General features: G+C 34.5%; 2 protein-coding genes across 3 annotated transcripts; one reads left to right on the top strand and one right to left on the bottom strand.

Moving 5' to 3' along the window:
* Positions 1–1,283: 1,283 nt before the first annotated feature.
* LOC109097354 (claudin-5-like) lies at positions 1,284–2,749 on the bottom strand. The gene has a single exon (XM_019110978.2). The coding sequence runs from the start codon at positions 2,613–2,615 to the stop codon at positions 1,962–1,964; it is 654 nt and encodes a 217-aa protein (XP_018966523.1). The 5' UTR covers positions 2,616–2,749; the 3' UTR covers positions 1,284–1,961.
* Positions 2,750–14,811: 12,062 nt separating this feature from the next.
* LOC109097353 (septin-5-like) lies at positions 14,812–23,466 on the top strand. 2 transcript variants are annotated; one of them, XM_042765444.1, is made up of 12 exons: positions 14,812–14,901; positions 15,061–15,071; positions 16,888–16,978; positions 18,154–18,240; positions 18,339–18,462; positions 18,544–18,678; positions 19,736–19,853; positions 19,968–20,069; positions 21,000–21,096; positions 21,261–21,396; positions 21,496–21,598; positions 22,365–23,466. In XM_042765444.1, exons 1-12 carry the CDS (start codon positions 14,859–14,861, stop codon positions 22,425–22,427), a joined length of 1,110 nt encoding a protein of 369 aa, XP_042621378.1. In that variant the 5' UTR covers positions 14,812–14,858; the 3' UTR covers positions 22,428–23,466. The 2 variants fall into 2 exon arrangements, with proteins under 2 accessions (XP_042621378.1, XP_042621377.1); XM_042765443.1 differs by having other exon boundaries at positions 14,831–14,901; positions 21,261–21,598.
* The last annotated feature ends 618 nt before the right edge of the window (positions 23,467–24,084 follow it).

Here is a 24,084-nt window from a genome sequence, read left to right as displayed (position 1 = left end):
AAAAATGCACTGACAGCATACAAATGTGTGAAAATTGAACTGAAAAAAAAAGTACATGAATGTCCTAAGTTTGATTAGTGACCTTGAAAAAGAGCAGAATATAAAATATTTTTTATTTTACATAATTAACATATTCTATCAATATATTTTTCAATATAATGTTTACAGGTTTAGGAGAAAACATTTTATGCATATGGTTCGAAAAGTAAAATAATAACTTTACTTAAATAATCAATGTTTAATGCATTTGTTAGTGCATGTACTGTTAGTGCATGTTCTTCCTGAGCTTGAGGGGAAATAAGTGCTTGACCAGATTTGGCTTCAGTCCCACCTGCTGCTGGTCTCTAATCTATCAGCCACATCAGGGGAGAAGAGGCGCCATCATTTCTTGTGTGCCGTTTCTGTCATTATAGAGCATGTGAGCTTTTTCCGCAGGTCTCAGAACTGGGTCAAAGTTCCAGTGTTTCTGAGACCTGAAATGATGCTTATGAGGATAAAGGTCACAGCTCTGACTTTTGTTGTCCTTGCTTTAACAATGCCTTAGATCATACATGGATATGATCTTAGACATAACAAAAAAAAAATAAATTAAATTGTAATCAGTGCAGGTTAATGGAATGGTTCCTCCAAAAATGAAAATTTACTGCTAAACATGCAACTTTTCACTTCACAAGATGTTGATGAATTGATGGACTGGAGTGGTGTGGATTATTGTGATGTTTTTATCAGATTTTTTGAATTTATTTAAGTCTTAAAAAGTTAACTGCAGAGCATCCATTGGTGAGCAAGTGATGCAGTGCTACATTTCTCCAAATCTGTTCTGATGAACCATACTGGGCGACCTCAGGGTGAATAAATCTTTAGCAAATTTTAATTTTTGGATGAATTCTTCCTTTAATCTGCAATGGTTAAAGTGGCCACCCCAAAAGCGCGCACACACAATAATGTATTAATGTCGTTGCATTAGATTATTTTGAAAAAGATTGCAAAGGCACAATTTTGAAAGTAAAACATTTCACAAAAGGAAAACTAATAATGCATTTTTATTATTATACTTTAGATTTGTTTTTTAAGTATATTGTCAACATATATTAGTAATTTAGGGAGCCATTTAGTATATTTATTCAATTCAACTGTGAAAACAAGCAGGAAATGTTGGTTAATTTTAGAAAGAAATCAGTAATTCTTTTTCTTCAGTTCTTTTATTATAAAAGTGTACACTTTCACACATAAGAAATGTGCTTCAATTATGTACCATCAAAATGATGCAACAGGACACATTATTATCAAAAAACTTTTTATTTATTACTTTGAATATGCACAAATTTACTGAAAAATGGTTTCATACAACTATGTACAATCAGGAGGTTTAGATGATCAAAACAGTCTCATGTAAAGCTGCAGCCTGGAGTTTAATGATGCAGAACAATAGGCATTATCCAGTGTCTTTCTGAAGCACAGAGCGTGTCAATTAGTGCACTCTCATAAAGCGGAACAAAAACAAGAAATATAGACTCTCCCATCTCCCCCTTAAGCCAGAGAGATTAAAATCAAACGCAAACAAGTGGGCTGCTGACCATAATATCATTAACTAAGACAAAAATACCCGTGTACATCTAATACATTATTACAATGACATACTGTTAAAGGAGCTAAAGACAGAAAAATACAATCGTACATAGTTTATACATACATACAGTCAAAGTTTGTACATTCTGTCAATTGATTATCTGAATGTTTGCTAAGTTTGGTACAAGACCTGTTGCATGTAAATGGGAAGCTGACTGCAGTCTGACAATACTTCATCTAAAGTTATTTTAAACTCTTTTTTGTCATAATGACATGCACTTTTAATGAATATGCAATATTTGTCTCACACTCATTTAAAAGAAACAGAGCCGAGTTACAGCACCATTTTCATATAAATTTGAACCTACTAGTCCATGGTTGAACATCGAGGCTCACACATAGTTTCGTTTATCATAGTCCCCATTGACTGATGTGCTTTTTATAGGTGGAGGTACATATTTTAGAGGATACGAGGTTTTCTCATCATTTGGACGAGAGAAACAAAGAATCACTCCTCCGACCAGAAGCATGGAAGACGCTGCCCATCCGATGTAGAGCGCAGCTCCAATTTCTCTCTTCTTTGCATTAGGGACGTGAGGGTCATAGAAGTCCGAGATGATGTTATTGGCCATCCAGCACAGAGGCACCAGCACAAACAAGCCTGCGATGATGTATATCACCCCTCCGACGTTGACAACTTTGGCTTTGATGGACTCTTTACTGATGCAGTTGGTGCACTGAGCGCCGGCGATGGTTATCATCAGTGCCTGGACACCCAAAACCGCTGAGATGACCGTCAGAGCCCGAGCAGTCTGGAGGTCAGTGGTCAGTGCCAGGACTGAGTCGTGCATTTTACACTGCATCTGACCCGTGCTCTGGACCACGCAGGACATCCACAGCCCGTCCCAGATGTTTTGCGCCACCACGATGTTGCCCTCAATGAAGGCGGACACTTTCCACATGGGCAGCCCGCAAGCAACCATTACCAAAAGGGTCCCGGTGACGCTCAAGCCAAGTCCAATAATCTCCAGACATGCAGAAATCATCTTTGCAAAGTTTTTTATGCTCTTTTTCTCAGTTTAGAAAGTCTAGATCCCGTAATTTGTTCAAAGCAGGTGTTTAGAGCAGAAGTATCTCTTCATTGCTCGCCAGTGTTGTAGAATGAGATGCGCTGGGAGTTTTCTGCTCTTGAGTGCAGGGAGGATGATCTTATAGTGCTCACACAACAAAGAGGAGCGGCTCCAGCCAATGGGAGCGCAGTGCATCTCCCGACAGCCAGTCAGAAGTGAGAGCGACTGGACAAAACTGGATAAGGCCAAACTGCCTGCCTCATTCACTCTGAGTTTTCAAAAGTGACGGTAGAAGCAACATACTGGAAGTGCGACTTACTTGTCTTCCTGCCTGGTATTCTTTAGGAAGAAAAGCATCCTTTACACAAGGGGGGCAGGTTTCAGTCTATTTAGTTATTTTTAAATACAATTGTTTTTACATTTATTACTTTTAAAAGCATAGGTTTATCCGAGTTAATTAACCTTTTTTCATTTAGCTGTTTTAAATTGAGGATCTGTTGCCACTCTGTGGACGTTTGGCGAAGTGATATGCAACTGTAATGCAGTGATCAAATTCATAGATGTTTTTAGGAAGCAATGCTAACAATGCAAAGTAACCAACTATATCAACACCTAGTATCCAGCCAGAACCCATAAGCAAGCAACTATAACACACTAGCTATATGCCACAGCTTCCTAGAAACCAACTAGACCATCTTAGAAACTATTAAGTTATGCATCTTTTACCTGTCTTTTAACATTTACACATTTAGCAGACACTTTTATCCAAAGTGACTGACATTGCATTCAGGCTATACATATTTTTGTAAGTATGTGTGTTCCCTGGGAATTGAACCCAAAACCTTTTGCGCTGCTAACACAATGCTCTACCACTGAGCCACAGGAACATTTGATCTTTTTGTCTTTCTTGCTCATTTCAAAGGCACTCTTTAAAAAAATCATTTAAAACATAACGATTCGGTTTTGTTAGGTAATTACACAATTCAGGTAATTTGTTAATCTGGCACCCTGAAATAGCCTTCTGAATAAAGTACAAAAAATAAAATATAATAATTATAATAATAATAATAATAATAATAATAATAATAATAATAATAATATAATAAAGTTCATTTTTTCACATATTTCGGACTTTTTTCTCACAACTGACTTTTTTATTAGAATTAGAGCTTGTATCTCTGAATGTCAAGTTATAAACTCATAATTGCTAGAAAAAAAAAAAAATGAATTGCAAGATAAAAAGTCACATTTACCTATTTTATTTTTTATTCCGTGGCGAAAAGTTTTTACAGATTTGTGAGATATAAACTCAGAATTGCAAGAAAAAAGTCAGAACTGTAAGATAAAATTTCATAGTTACCTTTTTTTATTTAAATCAGAAACCAGTTAAATTCAAGTAAAAATTAGACTAACCAATAATAGTCAATAATTCAAACAATGCCATTCATATGGAATTACAAAACACGTGATTTTATTGCATTAAGCATGATATATTTCTTTACTTTATGCTTCTATATTGTTAATTAATCCTTTAATGTCAACTTGCGTGATTCGGTTTCATCTACGTGCAGCCTGGTGTGTCATGTGTACAGTCATAACGTATGCTTTGTTGCTTCCTCTCCTAAAGCATGCCGAGGAGTGGTGGAGGAAAAACAGGAAGAGGGGTGAACTGTCTCATATTTGTGATTGTGAACGTGCAGCTGCAGAGAAAATGACGGAAGACAGCCACGGTACCACCTTAGATACCAAAGACTCAAGAGCCAAACAGTTTTTGTTTTGTTCTTGTCTTATTGAACCAATGACTTCAGAATGAAGGGCAGAAAGTGTAAAGACAATTTCATACTTTAAGTTTAAGTCTTTTTTTAATTGATGCTATTCAATCAGCCAGATATAAAAAATAATAATATATACACTTCCAACAATTTTTTCTGTGCTCTCCATTTAATAGTAAATCAGGGGCAAGGGAAAGAAACCGTAAAGTCCAGGTATAGAGAAAGTGAAAATTCCTTCCTTTATTTATTTTTTTATTTTTTTAATGTGACAAGAAGGGTTGCCAAGTAGTGTGAAATTTTTCTGTATTACCAAGTATTGTAAATCTGATCTTTTCCATTTGATTAAGCTGCATCAGGTCGTGCATCCAGTGAAAGTAGCTTGGTGGGGAAGGATTTTTCCAGTTCAGTAATATAAACCTTTTAGCAATTATCAAGCAGAAGTCCAAATAATGCTACTAGAGGGCATGGTTCAATATCTGAAATAAAACATTCAGAAATTGCCTTGGATAGTGATGCCCAGAAAGAGGTAAATGCTGGGCAAATCCAAAAAGTATGATAAAAAGTAGCTGGAGCCTGTCAACACTGATCATAAGTTGGATCAAAACCAGGGTAAATTTTAGACAATTTAGCCTTTATCCAATACACTCTATGTAACATCTTAAACTGAATAAGAGAATGATGAGTACAAATAGAGGAGGTACAGGTATGTACTCGACAAAGGGTTTTGGACCATTCCTAGTCTGTGAAAACACGGTTAAGATCTAATTCCTGATAACTGGAATACTATGAAACAGGAAAATAAATTTAGGAAGGTATAAAATTTGGGGGTCTGATACAATATTCCTTTCTTGGGTTTAGATTTGGGTGATAAATGTTTTTGCAGGTTTACGTCTAAGTTGTAGTGCCAGTGCTTTACCTGGTTTATCACCAAACTCATAAAAATGGTGTCGAGATTTAAGCAGAAGCCGGGTGGTGGAAAGAAAGTTATATTCAGATCGCAAAAAACACTTCAGTTAAATAATAATAATGGAGTTGAGTGTTGCGCATACATTTGGTCTAGTTTACCAGCTTGTTCAGAAAGTTCAAAAAGCCTTTTTATAACTTCTTAATATAAGAAGAACAAGAAATTATTTCTCCACATAAATGGAGAACTTTTTAATGCTAATTTTTTAGCATCAGTGTTCCGGCTTTGGCATTTTTTCATGTAGATATGTTACAGAGTCACTTACTTTATGAATAAATAACAGAAATAACAAAGACAGCTAAAAAAAAAAAAATAGATGAATGTTCGCAGAGCAACTTCTACTGTACCTACGTCTAGTCACCACGAGGCATACAAGGAAGTCTGCACTGACAATTCATACCTTTTACTGATTGATTGATTGATTGATTTTTTTTTTCAAATGAAGAATTTTTATTTAATATAACTTATTAGATTACAGTTAAATGAACAGTGCTTTCTCACACAAAGCTGCTTTCCCAGAAGTGACAATTTCCTATGTCCATAAGGTTCAATTGTCCATTTACCGGGCGTCCCAGATACTTAATTCCATGTAAAGCTAATGACATTTATTGTAACCAGGTTTCTGGGAATTTAAAAGCTCTCTGATTCTTGAAAAAACAAAAGTGTACTATCAGTAGGTCGGCCACTTTTCCATATTGTGGTAAAAATGCTGAGCAACACATTCGGTGGCACCTTGACAGCAGCACTAATCATGAAGCAGACCGAAGCAGGAAAATCTCTGTTGATTCAGGCTGTTGTTCTTCAAGAGGGTCAGGGTTAAAACTTTTTAAAATGTTGTTTTAAGAATTGTTCACTGGAAAGTTCTTTGGGGAACCAAAATTGGTTATTCTATGGCATTGCTGTGAAAAAACTTTATTTTTAAGAGTGTAAGATCAATTTTAAGAGATTATGTACAGTACAACAATCATTTGTAAACATTTATAAATATATGTTAAAATTGTCTCATGTAAACTGACAAAACTACCTATATCAACAAGCTAAAGACAAATGCACAGTCTTGGTTCTTAATATCAGCTTTTATCCCAACCTCCTTGATGTTTTAGTGATTGTGTCGCCAACATAGTCTTGTGAAGTGACATTTTTCCTTTTTTTTAATAAAAAACAGGATGCCAGTAATTGCAGATGACAGAGACAGATGCTGTCACTGGCTGATTCATGTTTTCTTACTTTATGTGTTTACTGTACAGTAAATGTAGCATGATGATTACAAGACAGACCACACCAAAACGCTAACGTTTACTACTTATAACTATTTATATTGCTCATTGCAGTGGGAAAATTTACCCTCTAGAAACCCGAAATGCAATTGATGAAGTCTTCTTATTTAATGTGGCATCTGTGCAAAGCGTAAGAACCGCTACCTTGTGACCTAAATTGAACGGAAGGGATCTGATAAGAAAATTACCACAGGGAAGCAAGAGTCAGTTTTTATGATAACGGAGTAATAGAAACAAACAGGCCAGACCAGAATGCATTAGAATCAAGTATGCAAAAGGTATAAGCATTAGCAGGGCAAACAGTTTTTCAAAACTCACGTTTGTGCTACAGAAACTCACATTTAAATGTAATTGAAATTCATTTAACTATTTTTTTTTTTCAAAACTTCAAATGTAACTAACAAACTTTGAATGTTAGTTTGATAAAGCCTTGTTTGAAAGTTTTTTTTTTATTTTGATCTTTTATTGTTTGTAAGTTTTATTTTATTATTTTTTTTTTTTTTATTTTAAAGGAGTGTATGGTTGGATTTATTATTTGAAATCACCAATGAAATCTGACAACAAAAGTCTCATAAATGTTGTTTCTTTTGTTCACTAGCGTTAAAAAAAAAAACATATTTTTCAGGCTAGACCAGCCAGTGCGCATGCGCAGTCCTAAGCACACGTCTCAGAAAGCTGATTGTTTCTATAGCAACCGGGACTTCTAACAGCAGCTGCAGTGACGCGATGACTTAACAGATTAGTGATTGGCTCTTTTATTCAGAAGGTGGGGCTTCATTTGATAGGGCGGCCATATTGAGCACTGCATTTTTCCCCATTCAAAACTATACGAGTGACACGTCATGGGTATTCTACAGTGTTTGATTTTGCACAACTCTATTAGCAACTATCCGGAACAACTTAGCATTATAGTATCTAGTTTTGCACATGCAAACGATGTACACATTTAATCAAAACACACTTTAAAACAGGGTCAGCTAATAACCGTAATTTTCTGCAATCAGCCCCTCATCCACATGGAAGTATAATTAGAAAGAACACAAACAAAGCTGTGTTAATCAAAGCCTGACCTCATATCATGTTCATGCACTAGCCACGGACGTCCCAGCATTCCACTGAGGCAATATGTTTTATCACATTTAGCAAGAATTTTGACAGACACCTACACCAGAAGTGCACAAAAAACGCTGATGCGCATGTTTTCTGCAGATGTTTCCTCTAGTCTGAGCGGTACACAGAAGCCATGCCAGGTGTCTGGGATCAAACACGTATCCACTAGGCCTCATCAGTAACATCGGTCAGGATGTGAGCACAGAAACAAAGCGTCAAGACCTCATTCTTTGGCAACAGTCACAGCAGCTGTATCTCGGCCCGTGGGTGATGAACAGTGGGGCTGAGGTGAGCCACATGGAGTCACGTGGGCCGGGGACGGATGGAGTTGTATAGTGCGGGAAATCCTGTCCTGTCTTATTATTTCCCTCAATACTATTGTTCTAGCATAATGGTGAATCCAACTATGCAATCAACCATTCGTTTTTATATTGTTAATCTTTCACAAGCTTTTCCAACTATCTAAACTTATTTTCTTCAGAAATGCTCATGATTGCATGCAACTGGTTTTGCTTATGCTTAGTTACTAGTATTTATTATATAAGACCTTAATCAGGCAAAAAAAAAAAAAAAAAAAAACTGGATTTACATTGAATATGGACTTAAAATATCACAGCTACGTTCACACAGTGTTTGGGACTGACAAATTGTGATTTTAAACTTATGTTGATATGATATGATATGATATGATATGATATGATATGATATGATATGATATGATATGATATGATATGATATGATATGATATGATATGATGATTGATATGATATGATATGATATGATATGATATGATATGATATGATATGATATGATATGATATGATATGATATGATATTATGATTTGTTATGGGGTGAAATGATGATTGTTTTGTTAATCAAAATTATGATGTAAAAAAAAAAAATATCACAATTATGAGATATAAAGTCACAGCAATTATCACATACTAAGTTAAAATTGACACAAAAGGTCAAAATTATAAGACAAAATTTAGAAATTAGACAAAAATTTGAAATTTTGACTTTTATAAATTGAAATTATGACATAAATCAAAATGATGACGTCATAATTATGAGCTTTAAAAAATGTTGACTTTTAAAGTCATCATTTTGACCTTTAAAGCCTTAACTTCAACTTAGTACATTATCATTTTGACTTATAAAGTCATAATTTTGAATTTTAAAAATTGTAATTTTTATGACTTTTTGTCATATTTCCATCTTATTTATTTCACACTTCTGACTTAGTATGTTATAATTTCGACTTTTAAAGTCATCATTAGGATATTATGTCTTTAGCTGTAGACCTGAACAAGTTTTACTGCAGGTTTGAAAAGCAATAGCCTGGTCTGACACCTCACACCCACTCCGACCGTCTTACAGCACTGCCATCAACACCCTCCCCCTCCCTCCCCCTACTGTTTCTCAGCCTGTACTCTAGATCTATGATGAGGATGTATGCAAAGTCTTCAGGAAGCAGAAGATAAGTCTCTCCAGACTGCCTCAAAGCCTGTGCTGTCCAGCTATCACCCATCTTCACATTGATCTTCAACAGATCCCTGGAGCTGTGTGAAGTCCCCTCCTGCTTCAAACGCTCATCCCTGTACCCAAGAAACCAAAAATCACAGGACTTAATGACTAATGACCATCATGAACAGCATTGTGACTGCAGTGGAGTCATTCAGGTTCCTGGGCACAACCATCTCTCAGGACCTGAAGTGGGACATTCACATTGACTCCATTGTGAAAAAGAGCCAGCCACAGGCACAGATGACACAGTTTTACTCGGCTATTATTGAGTCGGTTATGTGCTCTTCTATAACTGTCTGGTTTGGGTCAGCCAGCAAATCAGATTTAAGAAGACTGCAACGGACTGTTAGGACGGCAGAAAGGATCATTGGTGTGCACCCGCCCAGTCTTCAGGACTTGTACAACTCCAGAGTAAATAAACGGGCAGGTAACATCATCAAAGACCCCTCTCACCCCGGACACAACCTGTCTGCACTTCTCCCCTCAGGCAGACGCTACAGTTCTCTGTGCACTAGAACATCTAGACATAAAAACCTGTTTCCCCCATGCCATCTCCAGCTTAAACAGCTAACACATTAATCATTACCTGAGTTCTGTAATTCATTTCCATAATTCATTCTACATCTTTAATTATTGCCTCTTTCTGAAGTATAATGTAAATACATATGCATATATCTTTATTTATACAGTTCTATGTAGAGTAGAAATGCACAAATCTGTACATAAATGGACTGACGAACATATTCTACTTCTGTGTGAGAGAACCTACTGAATTTCTGTACTAGAATATTAACTAAATTGTATTATTATTAATGGATACTGTAATGAAGAAATGGTTAAACACTGAGCTTGGGGAATGCAGGCTGGTGCTTCAAGGGGAATTATGACAAAGGAGGTTTGTTTATATTCACAATTACTCATAGGAATAATCGAATACCAAACTTTAAGAGTCACTGAGTTCCACCCACCCTTCATGAGTCATGGCTTTATTACAAAATTAATTTTATAATGTGTTCCTCAAGTACAGTAATGACATTTATATCCAGGTCCAGTTATCACCAGGAAGCAGGTCTGATTGTATCTTGTACATTAATGTTGTAATTTCTGAAGAAAATCGAGAGTCAGGTACATCGTTTATAGCAGTGTTTACAGTCATTGTACAAGAATGACCATCATTTCATCCAATATTCTGCTGGAAATTACTCATCTTTTTTGCCCCCAGGGCAAACTGGTTCTAACTGGTCCCTCAAAGTGGAGAAAAATTCACTCATCTGACTCACTGTTTCCTTCAAACTTCCTGAGCCATTTTCCCTATCAATCTTGAGATCAGCCGTCTTCTTTTAACACTGAGGCCACTTCCTGTGTCCATACGGTACAATCATAACGAAACATTTATGGACTGTATAGCCTCTCAGATAACCTTTTTAATTTTTTTTGATGTTCAGTAGCATAGAAAATCACAATTGTATTAATGGTTTTAACACAATGAAATTAAAACAACTGTATTCTATTTGCATTTCAACTTCACTCAAACAGCCAAATTCATTGCAATTTTCAAAATATAACTAATATTGTATGGTAGTGCTTAACTAACCCAAATCCTTATTGCAATAAAATAAAATAAAATAAAATAAAATAAAATAAAATAAAATAAAATAAAATAAAATAAAATAAAATAAAATAAAATAAAAGGATAACCATAATAATTAGATCAGAAAGTTTAGTTTCTTTTAGTTTTGTAATAATTATTTTTATTATTATTTCAATATTTTAGATCATTCTCCACTGTTCTGCACTTGCATTTCTGAAAAATTCATAGCTTTCAGTTTGACTTGAGTTTTAAGAGAAAAGAAAGAAACATTTGCCTTAACCCCCACCCGTCTTGCTTCAATTGTACGTCATGAGAAGAGAAACAAGGAAACAGCTTGTACAGAACAATAAACGTTTCCTGCAATGTACCAGGCATCTTTACCGAGCTGGTGCAAAGCCGCTCGATCCACCTTTAATGAGCTATTGTATGGATGCCTTAGACAAACCCTATGTGTTCCTGAGATGCCAGTTTCCCAAGAAAAGTTATTGTGGCCTGCAGTCATTGCTGTTCATTGGAGGAAGCATTCAGCAAGCTTCTATGCCCAGTTTGCGACCATGAAGCATCCTGTTGTACATCGAGCACCTTGAGACATTCCAAACAGAAACAAATAAGGTGCCACAACGTCACTGCAACTGGCACAAATCCATATGCTCTGCATAGTGCTTATGTAATTTCACCAGGTAGCCAGGTTTCATAATAAGCTACTAGATGCCAGATAGCAAAAAGTTTCGAAACAAAACTTGTTTACGCAAATATGAGTAAGAGTTTCACAGACTTCACATTCAAAACAAACAGCTTTCTGTTGGTCAAAGTTGCAAATTTATGTGACCACCTTAAAAAAGAGAAATCTGTGGATTGCTATTGAAAATTTCAGAACGGGTTCAAAGTGTGAATGTATGGAAGCTTGTTTCTGGAATAAAAAAATTTATATTGTGACTTTTATCTCACAATTCTAATATTCTTTTATATAAACTGAGTTTATATCTCACAATTTGGAATTTGATTCTCACAGTTCTGAGAAAAAAAAATCAGAATTGCAAGAATTTCTTGTTTTCTTTTTATTTAAAAAAATTACCCTCTAACACTAGCGTTCTCTATTCTTTTTCTATTCTATCTATTTGTTTTCTTTTTATTTATTATAAAAATTACCCTCTAATAATATCAATCTATTTTTTTATTCTTTTGACTTGTTTTCTTTTTATTAAAAAAATCACCCCTTATCACTAGTGTTCTCTATTCTTTTCTTATTCTATCTACTTGTTTTCTTTTTATTTATTTTAAATAAATTTATTTATTTTTATTATATATATATATATATAAAACCTTGCTACGTGTACTGCATTAGACTAACTGAGACTTGTCACAGCACTTTCATATTATTGCGCTTTTGTTGGTTTTGATTGCTTCTATTGTCCTCATTTGCAAGACAACTTTTAAAAGCATCTGCTAAATGAGTTTATATCTCGCAATTCTGGCATTTTCTCAGAATTCTGACTTTTTAAACCGAGTTCTTAGTTTTCATCTCACAAATCCAAACGTTTTTCTCTGAATTCTGACATATAATCTCAGAATTGTGAGATTTAAACTCACAATTACAAAATAATGATAATAATAATAATAATAATAATAATAATAAATAAATAAATTTGTTTGTTTGGTGTTGGATTTTGTTTTTTATTTGGTTGTGATTAGATTGTGTTTGATTTTTGATTATTTGTTTATTATACTATTGACAATATACAACAGACCATTTTTGTCCATGAAATTTTGCTGAAATTATGATAATGTGACTGCACCTTTACACTGAAGGAGGGACTCAAGCCGTATGTAGAGATATCTGTGTTTGAAAGACTTTTTTTTTTTTTTTTTTGATGCATGCCACGATAAGCTTAGCAACAATGGCCTTAGCTCCAGGGAAAGATAAGATACTCAGATGAAATAGCATGATGGCATAATTTCAGTTAAGAAACCAAACTGTAAATTAGCAAGGTTACAGAAGAACGAAAGTACAACAACAATGCTTGTGTGACTGCCAAATAGCTGTACTGTGATTGTTCAGATCTGGAGTGAACTATTAATTGCAAATGTTAATTGTTTGGCTGCTGTCTAATAACCAGCACTGAAGCACAGGAAGGTGACTGTGGGGAGCAGCTGGATGATTTCACTGTTTCTACACAGGATTTTCCCATCATTGTTTTCCTCCGGTTTGCTCCTGCACTAGGTTGGCCGCATGAATGATTGCAGCACTGTTTTTATGATGTTTTTGTTTTGTTGCACCATTGTTTATAACTATCAGCTTTCGTCGGGCCAATAACACAGCAGAAACGCTGATGAGTTGACTACAAACTAGACATTATCCAGATTTGTTTTTTATTTCTTTTTTTGATTTGTGTTGTTGGTCTAGTGTAGTTGAAATTTATATTATATAAGCTAGTTTAGTAACGGCAGGTCAGAGGGAACTATTGTGAGCTTTCAGTCAATCATACAGTGCAGTGCTGACCTTCTTCCTGATCCAAAGTCATTTACATGTAAGAAAAATCTCCCCTGGTTCGGATTTTATGAATCGAGAAGAAAAAGGGTGCTGAAACAACACTACAGATCTGCAGACCTCAGGCTCTTTTGTGTGAGGACTATACAGTAAGATGTCAGTTTTCAAGTTTCCATAGAAATGGTCTGAAATGTTTCTCATGCATTTAGTTTGACCAAATCATCTGTAATGAAGCAATGCCCCACAGTGATCAAGCTCACTTCGCTGGAGGGCCCTAAACTCAAATCTGAAGTATACTTAAAAACAAAGAAAAGTTTAAATAGTTTATAAATTAGAAGATGCTATATATCAATTAAGGCTATGTTTTCAAAGTAATGGCCAGCAGTTTCTGAAAGCAAATGAGAGATATCAACATTATTTCTTCAACAAACAGAGGAAGCATTTCTTAATACAGCCCACATTCATTCACTGGCCTACTTCATTTTTTCTCCAGCAAAGTTACAATGTCAGCATCTTCCTAATTTAAGTGGCCTTTGATGTGTTTCTAGAATAAATAAACCGCTCTGTTTCTGACCTATTCCTTTAGTTCAGGCTGTAACCTGTCACACGGTTTCCTGGCCAGTATTTACAGAGCAGGGTCTCACTATTGTGTTGCTCTCTGGACATCTTCCTTTCCATGTCGTTCTCTGTGAGGAAAATCAAAATGCATGACAATACATACATGAGCACACAAAGACTGACTCACATGCATCCATTCAAACCATTTTAGTGCAAACATTTCTACAGTGAATCTGGCTATGTTATGCTGCCACCATGTGTCAGATCAGTATGCAAAACTGGAAGAACCACTTACATAAGCCATTATTGTTTAAATTATTTAAAAAATATGAATAATAGCCGAGTGCAACAGTTAATTAAACTATTGTATATTAAAGTCATTTGGGATTAATTTATTATATTTTATTTATAATTTATAACTTATTTATTTTACATTTTACTAAAGAATTATACATACACACACACACACACACACACACACATTAATATATATATATATATATATATATATATATATATATATATATATATATATATATTTTATTTTTTTTTTTTTTTTATGTACATTTATAGGTCGGTTTGAAAATGATTTATATTTCACACTTTTAATTATACATATTTGTACTGTTTATCAATTGATAAATCCTTACCGTATCTGTATTTTATATATACAGTATTTATATCTTATCCGGAAGCATCATATTTATTCCAGCTGTTCTCCAAGCCAATATAAGAATCCTACTATAGCCAAACCTAATCTCATGAATATTAATTACGTAATGCTGCCGTTTTGCGGTTGCTATCCAATAGCGATGGACTCGCGCAGATGTTCCTCGGTGACCGTCCAATGAGGTAGACTTACCTAATGAATATTAATGAGCACGCCTTCTCCATAGTACGATTTGCGATTTGGTGTTCCGAAAGCGGTCGGGATGACGAGCAGCGCCAGGTACAAGAGCAGGACGGTGAAATCAGGTAGGACATGAGGTGTTAACGGTAGGGGACTGAAATAACATTAAGATTTAATAAGGGAAATGTAATTTGTCTGTTTGCATCAATCCCTCTGGATTTCTTAACGCCTTAATGGACGTCTGCATCCTTCACCTGCTGCGGGCGTCTCACATCACACAACAGAGGATGCAGAGGTAAGACTACTTTTAAGTCTGCAATCATCAATCTATATAATGTGCTGCGTATCTATGTACTGGCCATAGGTTGATTCACATCCGTGCGCGTGCTGCATATATTTCTGGCACAGTGGGTTGGAATGCTATGAATAGAGCCATGGGGCTCATATGACGCTCCTGCCGCACTTACATGGGTTTGGTTGGGAGAGTAACAATGAACACCAAAATATTATATTCTGTATATTTGGTCTGACATTTAAGGATTGCAAATATCCATCAAATTCATGGATGCTGTAAATTTTCAGAAATGCATGAAACTAATCCTCACTGCCTGCTTTCAGTGTCCCACATTTCATCACAATCTCTGTTTGACCTCACTGTACAGCAGCAGGAGAATTGCATGCATTGCATCATTTGAGGACAATGAGAAAGATGCGGATACCATCAGCCACTAGTCCTAAAGTGTTCATTAAAATTCTTATATCTAACAGCATAATTATTTTTAATTATATGCGTGAATCTAAAAAACAAGTCATACTTCACCCCAGAATTAAAGAGAAATTAAATTGTATTTTGCAGGAAAAAAAATAATTATGTTTGTATTGCAATTAAGATTATTTGCATTGTGATACTTTTTTTTCTTTATGCATTACTATAAGAAGAATTAGGGGGGAAATATGATTCATTGTTATTGAACTAATGTCACAATTTAAAAATCTTAATAGTCCCAAAAATAGGGCACATTGGCTTCATGCAAAATATAATTTCATATATTTTTGTGATGAAATTCACCCATATAGTGCTTTTAAATTATTAAAGACATATTTTACATTCTTTAATGAGATGTCACCCTGTTTTGCAATATTTCTATGATTACATATTCCTCTTCAAATTTAAAAAAACATGATAAATGGGGACTTCATGTGGTCTGCTCTGTGCACTGGCTTAGAAAATGTCTAAATGTGCACTTGGCTCTCCGTATGTCCACCCGAGGGCGAAATATCAGTCAGTCTGGACGACTGATGAAATAACATAATGCCTCTGTCTGCTAGGACACGTTCAATTCATTTCTTGTCTTGTTTCTCGGTGAACGCCCACTGATACATGCACATAGATTCAAGTGACTGTTGCCAGCTGTGCGTGAAAGCAAAATCCAATATCCATGCCTCTAAGTGAGGATAAACCCCTCCCCCTCAGCCAGATTCCCAGACAGGCCGAACAATCCTGGAGATGAAGCCAAGCAAGAGAATATATTGGGCAAAAACAGATTTTAAGATTTTTACCTTCACATTTTGATCCAAAATTGCTATTTGTAATATAATACAATGCTTTTTCAAAAGCAAACTCTACTAGTTAGTCTAATTGTGTTTACGTTTCAAACAAACACAGATCCTGCATGTTATGTAAAACAAATGTGCATACTCTGCTGCTCTTTAAGATGCATTGGACCAATAAACAGAGCTAATTTAGCATATTTGTAATGCTAACCAAGCATAATGATTCTATATGACAGTAGAAGGGTTTTATATAATAGGATAAATTATGTAATATTGTAAATATGGGCTGTGAGGCCTTCGGCATTGGCTGCTCTGACACAGAGTCTCTAAACACAATGAAACATGGCAGGAATTCTGGGATTGCCCTAGTAAAGAAGTGAGTGTGGCTACATCAGGCTGGGGGTTGGGTGCTTGGATTCATCTTTATCCCGCAGCTATCACATGATTTGCTTTGCTGATGTCCATTTTTGCATATTGTACAGTTGTTTTGATATGTAAATTGATGTGGTAGTAGCATTGCTCTTTTTTAATGATGTCATCATATGTCATTCTATTAGGAAAAAGAGTATGTCGGCTTCGCCACCCTCCCAAACCAGGTTCACAGGAAGTCTGTCAAAAAAGGCTTTGATTTCACACTCATGGTGGCAGGTGAGGTTCCTTATCGTTAACTATAACTAATACTAAAACTATTAAACTATATTGTTAACTATAACTAATATTAAAACTACTGTATTCCTTAAAGTGATTGTCCACCCAAAAATGAAAATGTTATCATCTTTTACTCATGTTGTTCCATGACTTTCTATATGTTTATGACTTTCTGTCTTGCGTGGAACACAAAAGAAGATCTTTTGAAGAATTTTGGTGATCAAACAGTTTTGGTTCCCATTGATTGATTCTATTGTATGAACAAAAAATACTATGGAAGTCAATGGGATCTAGAACTGTTTGGTTATCAGCATTCTTCAAAATATCTTTGTTTGTTTGTGTGCGTGTGTGTGTGTGTGTGTGTGTGTGTGTGTGTTCCACATGCAGAAGAAAGGCATACAGGTTTGGAACATGAGGGCGAGTAAATTATGACTTTTCATTTTGGGGTGGACTATCCATTTTAACTGTATTAAAGATTAAATAAAATATAAATATTAAATATTCATATAAATTAAATATTCATATAAATAGCCTAAACCTAAATAGAAACATAAAAGACTTGTAACAAAATACTAAAACTTAAACTAAGATTAAAATGAAAACTGAAAATCTAAAAATAAGACTCAAAATATTAATAAATACTAACTAAATAACACTGCTTATTACCAAAAACACAAGAGTAACAGTGTTATTTTAGTATCATTGAGAAGCTATGTGTTTATTAATATTTGTTTAATGTTTTTTTCTTTATACTTTGTATTTTCATTTAAAATTATAGTAATTTTGTTGTTTTGTAATTTTTTTGTTTTTTATCTGTCTATATAGTTTTTTTCATTAAGTTTTATAAAGGTTTTTAATATTTTATTTTTAATTTATTTTTAATTGAGCATATCAAGTTAAACTAAATTAAAATGAGAAATGTTGCTGAAATTAAAGTTGAAATTGTTGAATATAAAGTTTGTCAAGTAATGATTTTTTTGTATTATTGTTTTTTATTTTAGTTTCAGTTTTAGTTTGATATAACTATAATAACCCTGTGAAGTAAAATGTCTTTTTTGCCACTTTTAATGATTCATATAGCTGAAAGCGGACAGATAAAGATGAGAGATTCAAACTTTTCTCGACCACATGAGCAAAAACTGCATTTCTGCATGTATACACTCCTTGTCTTTCAGGGGAGTCTGGTCTTGGAAAGTCCACCCTGATCAACAGCTTGTTCCTCACAGATTTGTACAAGGACAGGAAACTACTGAACGCTGAAGGTATATTTCTTCTCCCATGCTTGCGTATTTACCGCAATTTAAATAATGTATTCTAAATGACACATCTGTCCTTCCTGAAATATGTATTTGGTGTTTAGAGCGCATCAGTCAGACTGTGGAGATCATCAAACACACGGTTGACATTGAGGAGAAGGGTGTTAAGCTGAAGCTGACTATTATAGACACACCAGGTTTTGGAGACGCTGTCAATAATACGCAGAGGTACATAATTAGAGTTTAATTCAGATTTGTTAATTATAGTGTAGTTTTCTGCTAATCAGAATCTTTTGTCTCAACTGTCAGCTGGAAGGCCATTACTGACTACATTGACCAGCAGTTTGAACAGTATTTTCGGGATGAAAGCGGCTTGAACAGGAAGAACATCCAGGATAATCGTGTCCACTGCTGCTTATACTTCATCCCTCCGTTTGGACATGGGTAATCCAACCACGAATCTCTGTTAATATATACTGGATAATGTACAAAATATAAATATGTGCTTACTGTAATGGCATTCCTGTCGCTCAAACAGTCAAGCAAGCTGCTAGCAACCCCAAGGTCATGGGTTCGATTCCCAGGGAATGCATTACATGTTAAATTTGGCTAAATAAGATAATTATTAAATAATTATTAAAAGAATTAAAAATATAATATTAAATAATAATAAAAAACAGACAAACAAAAATAATTTCTAGGTGAGTTCTACAGTTATTTGTTGATAAATGGTTAGTACTTCAAACTTAAAAAAAAAAAAATGCTTCTTTTATTAAAATTTAAGTACATGCTGCCATTCAAAAGTTTGGGGTTAGTAAGATTAATTTAAATAAACTAATACTTTTATTCAGCAACAATGCATTAAATTGATCAAAAGTGCCAGTAAATGTATTTATAATTGTTAAAAAAAGATTTCTATTTCAAATAAATGCTGTTCTTTTGAACTTTCCATTCATAAAAATCCTGAAAAATTATGGTTTCCATAAAAAAAATATTAAGCAGCAAAAACGGTCAACATTGTTAATAATAATAAATGTTTCTTGAGAATTAAATCAGCATATTATAATGATTTCTGACGGATCATGTGACACTGAAGACTGGAGTAATAATGCTGAAAATTCAGCTTTGATCACAGAAATAAATGACATTTTAAAATATATTAAAACAGATAACAGTTATTTTGAAATTGTAATAATATTTCACAATATCACTGTTTTTACTGTATTTTTAATCAAAGAAATGCTGCCTTGATGAGCAGAAGAGACTTCTTTCAAAAACACACACACACAAAAAAAAAACCCTTACCGACCCCAAACATTTGAATGGCAATATGAACTTCATATATACATCAAACTCGATTATGAATGAGCAAAAAATCATATTGTCCATCATATGGCCTCTTTTATGAAATTAGACTTTAAAAACTCTGTTTTTTTGAAAGCAGAATGAATAAAGTATCTCAGACCGGATAAGCCCACTCACTCTCTCTTCTCCCCCTCAGGCTGCGGCCCGTGGACGTGGAGTTTATGAAAGCACTGCAGGACAAGGTGAACGTGGTTCCACTCATTTCCAAGGCTGACTGTCTGACGCCAGCGGAGATGAGGAAGATGAAGGACAGGGTAAAGTGGATCACCTCGACCTCAGTCTGTTTCTGCAGGCACACGCACACCGCATCCTCGCTCAGTGGTGTCAGGGCTTCTGACGTAACCAATGTTTTTCATCCTTCTATTCAAGTGAGGGAGGAGATCGAGAAGTTCGGAATCAAAGTGTACCAGTTCCCAGACTGTGACTCTGATGAGGACGAGGAGTTCAAGCAACAGGACCGAGAGCTGAAGGTCAGTATTATGACTCAGAAATGGATACTTAAAAACTCGAGACATGAAAACTGATGTTCGCTGTTCCATCCAAGGTTGATGTCTGGTTCATAGGGTCCTTGCTAGATTAAAACTATTATGAGTTTGACTAAGACTCAAAGTCTTTCATCCAAAACCAAGTGAGCTGCCTCAAGCGAAAAGTTTAAAGTTTGGTTGGTGGGTTAGTTTGATCCAGTTAGCCTCTGCTGGTTGATGCTGCAACTACTCCTCTGGCATATTTTGCAGATAATTTTGCATAATTAATAATAATGATAATAATAATAATAATAATAATAATAATAAAAACAGTCAAAGTAAAAATTAAATTAAATTAAATAAAAATAAGTGAAATCCATCTTTGAAAAACTACTGTAAGCTCAACTTTTCCTGCAGAACTTGACTAACTAATGTAAACTTTAAAAGCAAAATAAATAAATAAATAAAAATAAATAAATAAATGCATAAATAAATAATATAAAATAAAATAAAAAGAATCAAACATCTATTTTAATTAAATAAATAAATATCTTTAAAAAAGAAGTCTGTAAACTCAACTCTGACTAATTAATGTACACTTTAAAAGCAAATAAAATAAAATAAAAAGCAAAATAAACTATAAATAAAATCAAAACAAACATTTCACCTGAACAAGGGAGTCTGTCTTCAAAAAATAGCTGTAAAATCAGCTCTTCCTGAAGTTGACTTAAATAACTTACTTAATGGAAAATCTGGAAAATAATGGAAATTTTAAAATAATATATTAATATTTCCCCCAAACAAGGGTATAAATCACAACCTTCTAAAGGCGACTGTAAACTCAACTCTTCCTGGAGAACTTTAACTAATGTAATCTTTTTAAAACATTAAAATTTAGAAGCAAAAAATCTAAACGTTCTATGTTGTGTGTTTCAGGAAAGCACTCCATTTGCTGTGATTGGGAGCAACACCATAGTGGAGGTCAAAGGTCAGCGGGTGAGAGGGAGACTTTACCCATGGGGCATTGTGGAAGGTCAGTACAAATCTATGCTTGAATATCTCAATTTTGAATTAGACACACTCTGTACTGATAAGAACAAATGCTTCAAAAATAAGTTTTAATCAACCGAGTGCCAGCTTACCAAAAATGCATAAGAAGGTTCACAAACAAATTTGTGCACATATGTTTTGTCACAGTGGAGAATCAGTCCCATTGTGATTTCGTCAAGCTGAGGAACATGTTGATTCGCTCACACATGCACGACCTGAAAGACATCACGTGTGACGTGCACTATGAAAACTACAGAGCGCAGTGCATACAGCAAATGACAAGGCAAGTCACAATGCTTTTCTTAAATATCTTAATAAATATCATAGAAAAAAATACTTTGCCATTGACTTTATCGCTTATAAGATGTTCTGTTTTCACCAGCAAACTGACCCAGGATAATCGCGTGGAGAGCCCCATCCCGATACTGCCACTGTCCACCCCGGACGCAGAGACAGAAAAGCTGATAAAGATGAAAGATGAAGAGGTGAGTCAGCTGTCCTGCTTTATCTAGTTATTTCAGTTCTTAGCTGTCACTTATAAAATGTGGCATTGTGCACAAACATATATGTAAAATAGTGTTTTTGAGACATCTGCAATCCGGGCCTAAAACATTTCGCCACAGAATCGACAATTTACTGGCCCTAAATATTTATTACCGGCCATGAAACGGTAAATGCATTATTTCATTAAAAATCAGGCAGAACAAATTGGCGAAATACATCTAATTGCAATTATCAATAATAATTTTATTTAATAATAATAATAATAATTGTATTTATTATACTTGTTTTATTCATTATTAATATGATTATTATTATTATTATTATTAAATAAATTAATAAAAAAATCACGATAATACCATTTACCTGTAAAGCATTTTATAATAATAATAATAATTTCTATAAAAATTCTAATTATTATTTTTATTATTATTTTATATAACAACAGTAAAATTACAATACTAATATTTATGGTTGATTTTTTTCTTTGCTTTCAAATGTTAAACCATAAAGCTTTTATTTTGGTGTAAAACTGCAGGGAACTGCTACTCTTCAGATTTATAAACCATTCTCATTCAAGATTACTTATTTATATAATTACAACGCAGGCTTTGTGTTTTGATAATCACGCTAAACCATAATGCATTCTCGCATTTCATTCTACCACCTATGCTGGGTGGTCATTTTAAGGCCCTGTTTGCAATACTAAATGCTGAATCTGCTTAATATTATTCACTTTGTCTTTCAAAGTTGCGGAGGATGCAGGAGATGCTTCAAAAAATGCAGCAGCAGATGCACGAACAGGACCTGTGAACACAGCACTGAACGGAAACAGCTGATTTCAACTTATCTGCACTTTTACACAAGCAGACACGTAACACTTTAACATCACACTGAAGGATATGCAGTAGTGAAAGCAGCAGATGTATTTGTATGTCAAACACCACACAGAGATATGAATGCATGTGTCGAGCACTGCGGTTAAAAGGGTCACTTCACCTGAGCCTGATATCTAAAACCAGGCTGCAAGTTGAAATATTTAGTAACCCTAAAAGATTTGTTTTCACACTTTGTACAGTCCATGTGGTGCTGTATGACTGTTTCCATGGCAAAGACTGCTGATTTATTCACAGTAGACATGGCAAATATTCTGTCTTTCTATTGTTTTTTGTCTGCCGTTTTTATGATCTGTTTCTATCCCCTTTTCTTTATTATTTTTAGTAATGTGTGTGTGCGAGTCTGTGCCTGTGCCGATTTGCTTAAAACAAGAGCACTAAGTGGAAAACTAAATATTTGAGTGATTTTCTACTTTTAAAGCAGCTATACCAACCAGTTATTACATTCTGAACAAGGTTTAGAAGTATGAAAACATTTGCAGTATTAAAGCAAATACTTTAACCTTAATCGTTTTTCATTCTTCATTCATTTATTTGTCTCTGAAGGCCTTACCGGAGCACCTTGAATTGCAAACTTTGTTGTATGACTGCTATATGTTGAAGGGAGTTTTCACGGATCCAATCTTTTTTCTACATTATTGATAGAACATAAAAATTTAATTCTTTATGTTTTATGTGATTCGGGTTATAATATGCCACTTAGGATGACTGTTCCAGTCCTTAAACACCAAATTATTCATAATAGTTTACAAAATGGATATCAGACAATCTTTATCAGGCTCTAACATCTTTATATCACCTGTTGCTACTGGTTTTACATGGATGTATTGAGATATTGATTTGTATGCCCTGTATGTGTTTACTTTATAGCTATTCCTATGAGCATGACAAATGCAACATCTGCCATTTATCATGATTCCTTTGAAAAATAAACACACCCTCTGTGGTAGAACCTGTCTGATCTGTACATCTTTTCATGATTGTTAAATACTTTTTAAGTTGCTCGTGATATAATTTAACTTTCTTGTCATTAATATCCAAATTAACTTTATATTTCTACTTTCTACTTCACTGCTTAGAGAACACTAGTGAGATCAATTCAAAACGTTGTTGCAAAAACTTACTTTTGGGAAATAGGAATCCTTTTGCTAGTCAGTGTCTGTTAGAGTATACGACATAAATAGAGGGGTGCAGATACAGTCAAATTCAGCAATAAACTTTAAGAAAAGTTTACTTTCATTACACTACTGTAAAGAGATCTTACAGTAAATGAAAAGCACTACAAGAGAAAAGTTCAAAAACCAAACAACAGAATATACAGTAAACACACACTGGGATATACAGTCAGTTACTGTACATAAATAAATGCGTTCATTCATTCAGCATCCTCTGCCAAATTGCATTACATTATTTGTAGTATCCTTATTTGTTATAGCCGCTTCTTAGTCTTCTGACAAAAGACTGCTCTGCCTCCCCAGACAGTCATCTCTCAGTTCTGCACAAATACAGTACATGTAAGGACTACTTGGCTACAAATAAATTCAACAGTAATGAGTTTGAGGGTGTACTGTACA

This window comes from Cyprinus carpio, chromosome A10, assembly GCF_018340385.1.
Source record: "Cyprinus carpio isolate SPL01 chromosome A10, ASM1834038v1, whole genome shotgun sequence".
In the NCBI taxonomy this organism is placed as follows: Eukaryota; Metazoa; Chordata; class Actinopteri; order Cypriniformes; family Cyprinidae; genus Cyprinus; species Cyprinus carpio.
The sequence above is the reverse complement of the archived record's forward strand: the minus strand, read 5'-3'. Positions and strand labels throughout refer to the sequence as shown.

Bases quoted from the DNA above. Each gene is read 5' to 3' on its own strand.
- LOC109097353 (XM_042765443.1), top strand. From the start codon at position 14,859: ATGACGAGCAGCGCCAGGTACAAGAGCAGGACGGTGAAATCAG. The intron at 16,979-18,153 runs GTGAGGTTCCTT...CTTGTCTTTCAG, and splicing joins TTTCACACTCATGGTGGCAG to GGGAGTCTGGTCTTGGAAAG. The intron at 19,854-19,967 runs GTAAAGTGGATC...CCTTCTATTCAA, and splicing joins TGAGGAAGATGAAGGACAGG to GTGAGGGAGGAGATCGAGAA.
- LOC109097354 (XM_019110978.2), bottom strand. From the start codon at position 2,615: ATGATTTCTGCATGTCTGGAGATTATTGGACTTGGCTTGAGCGTCACC.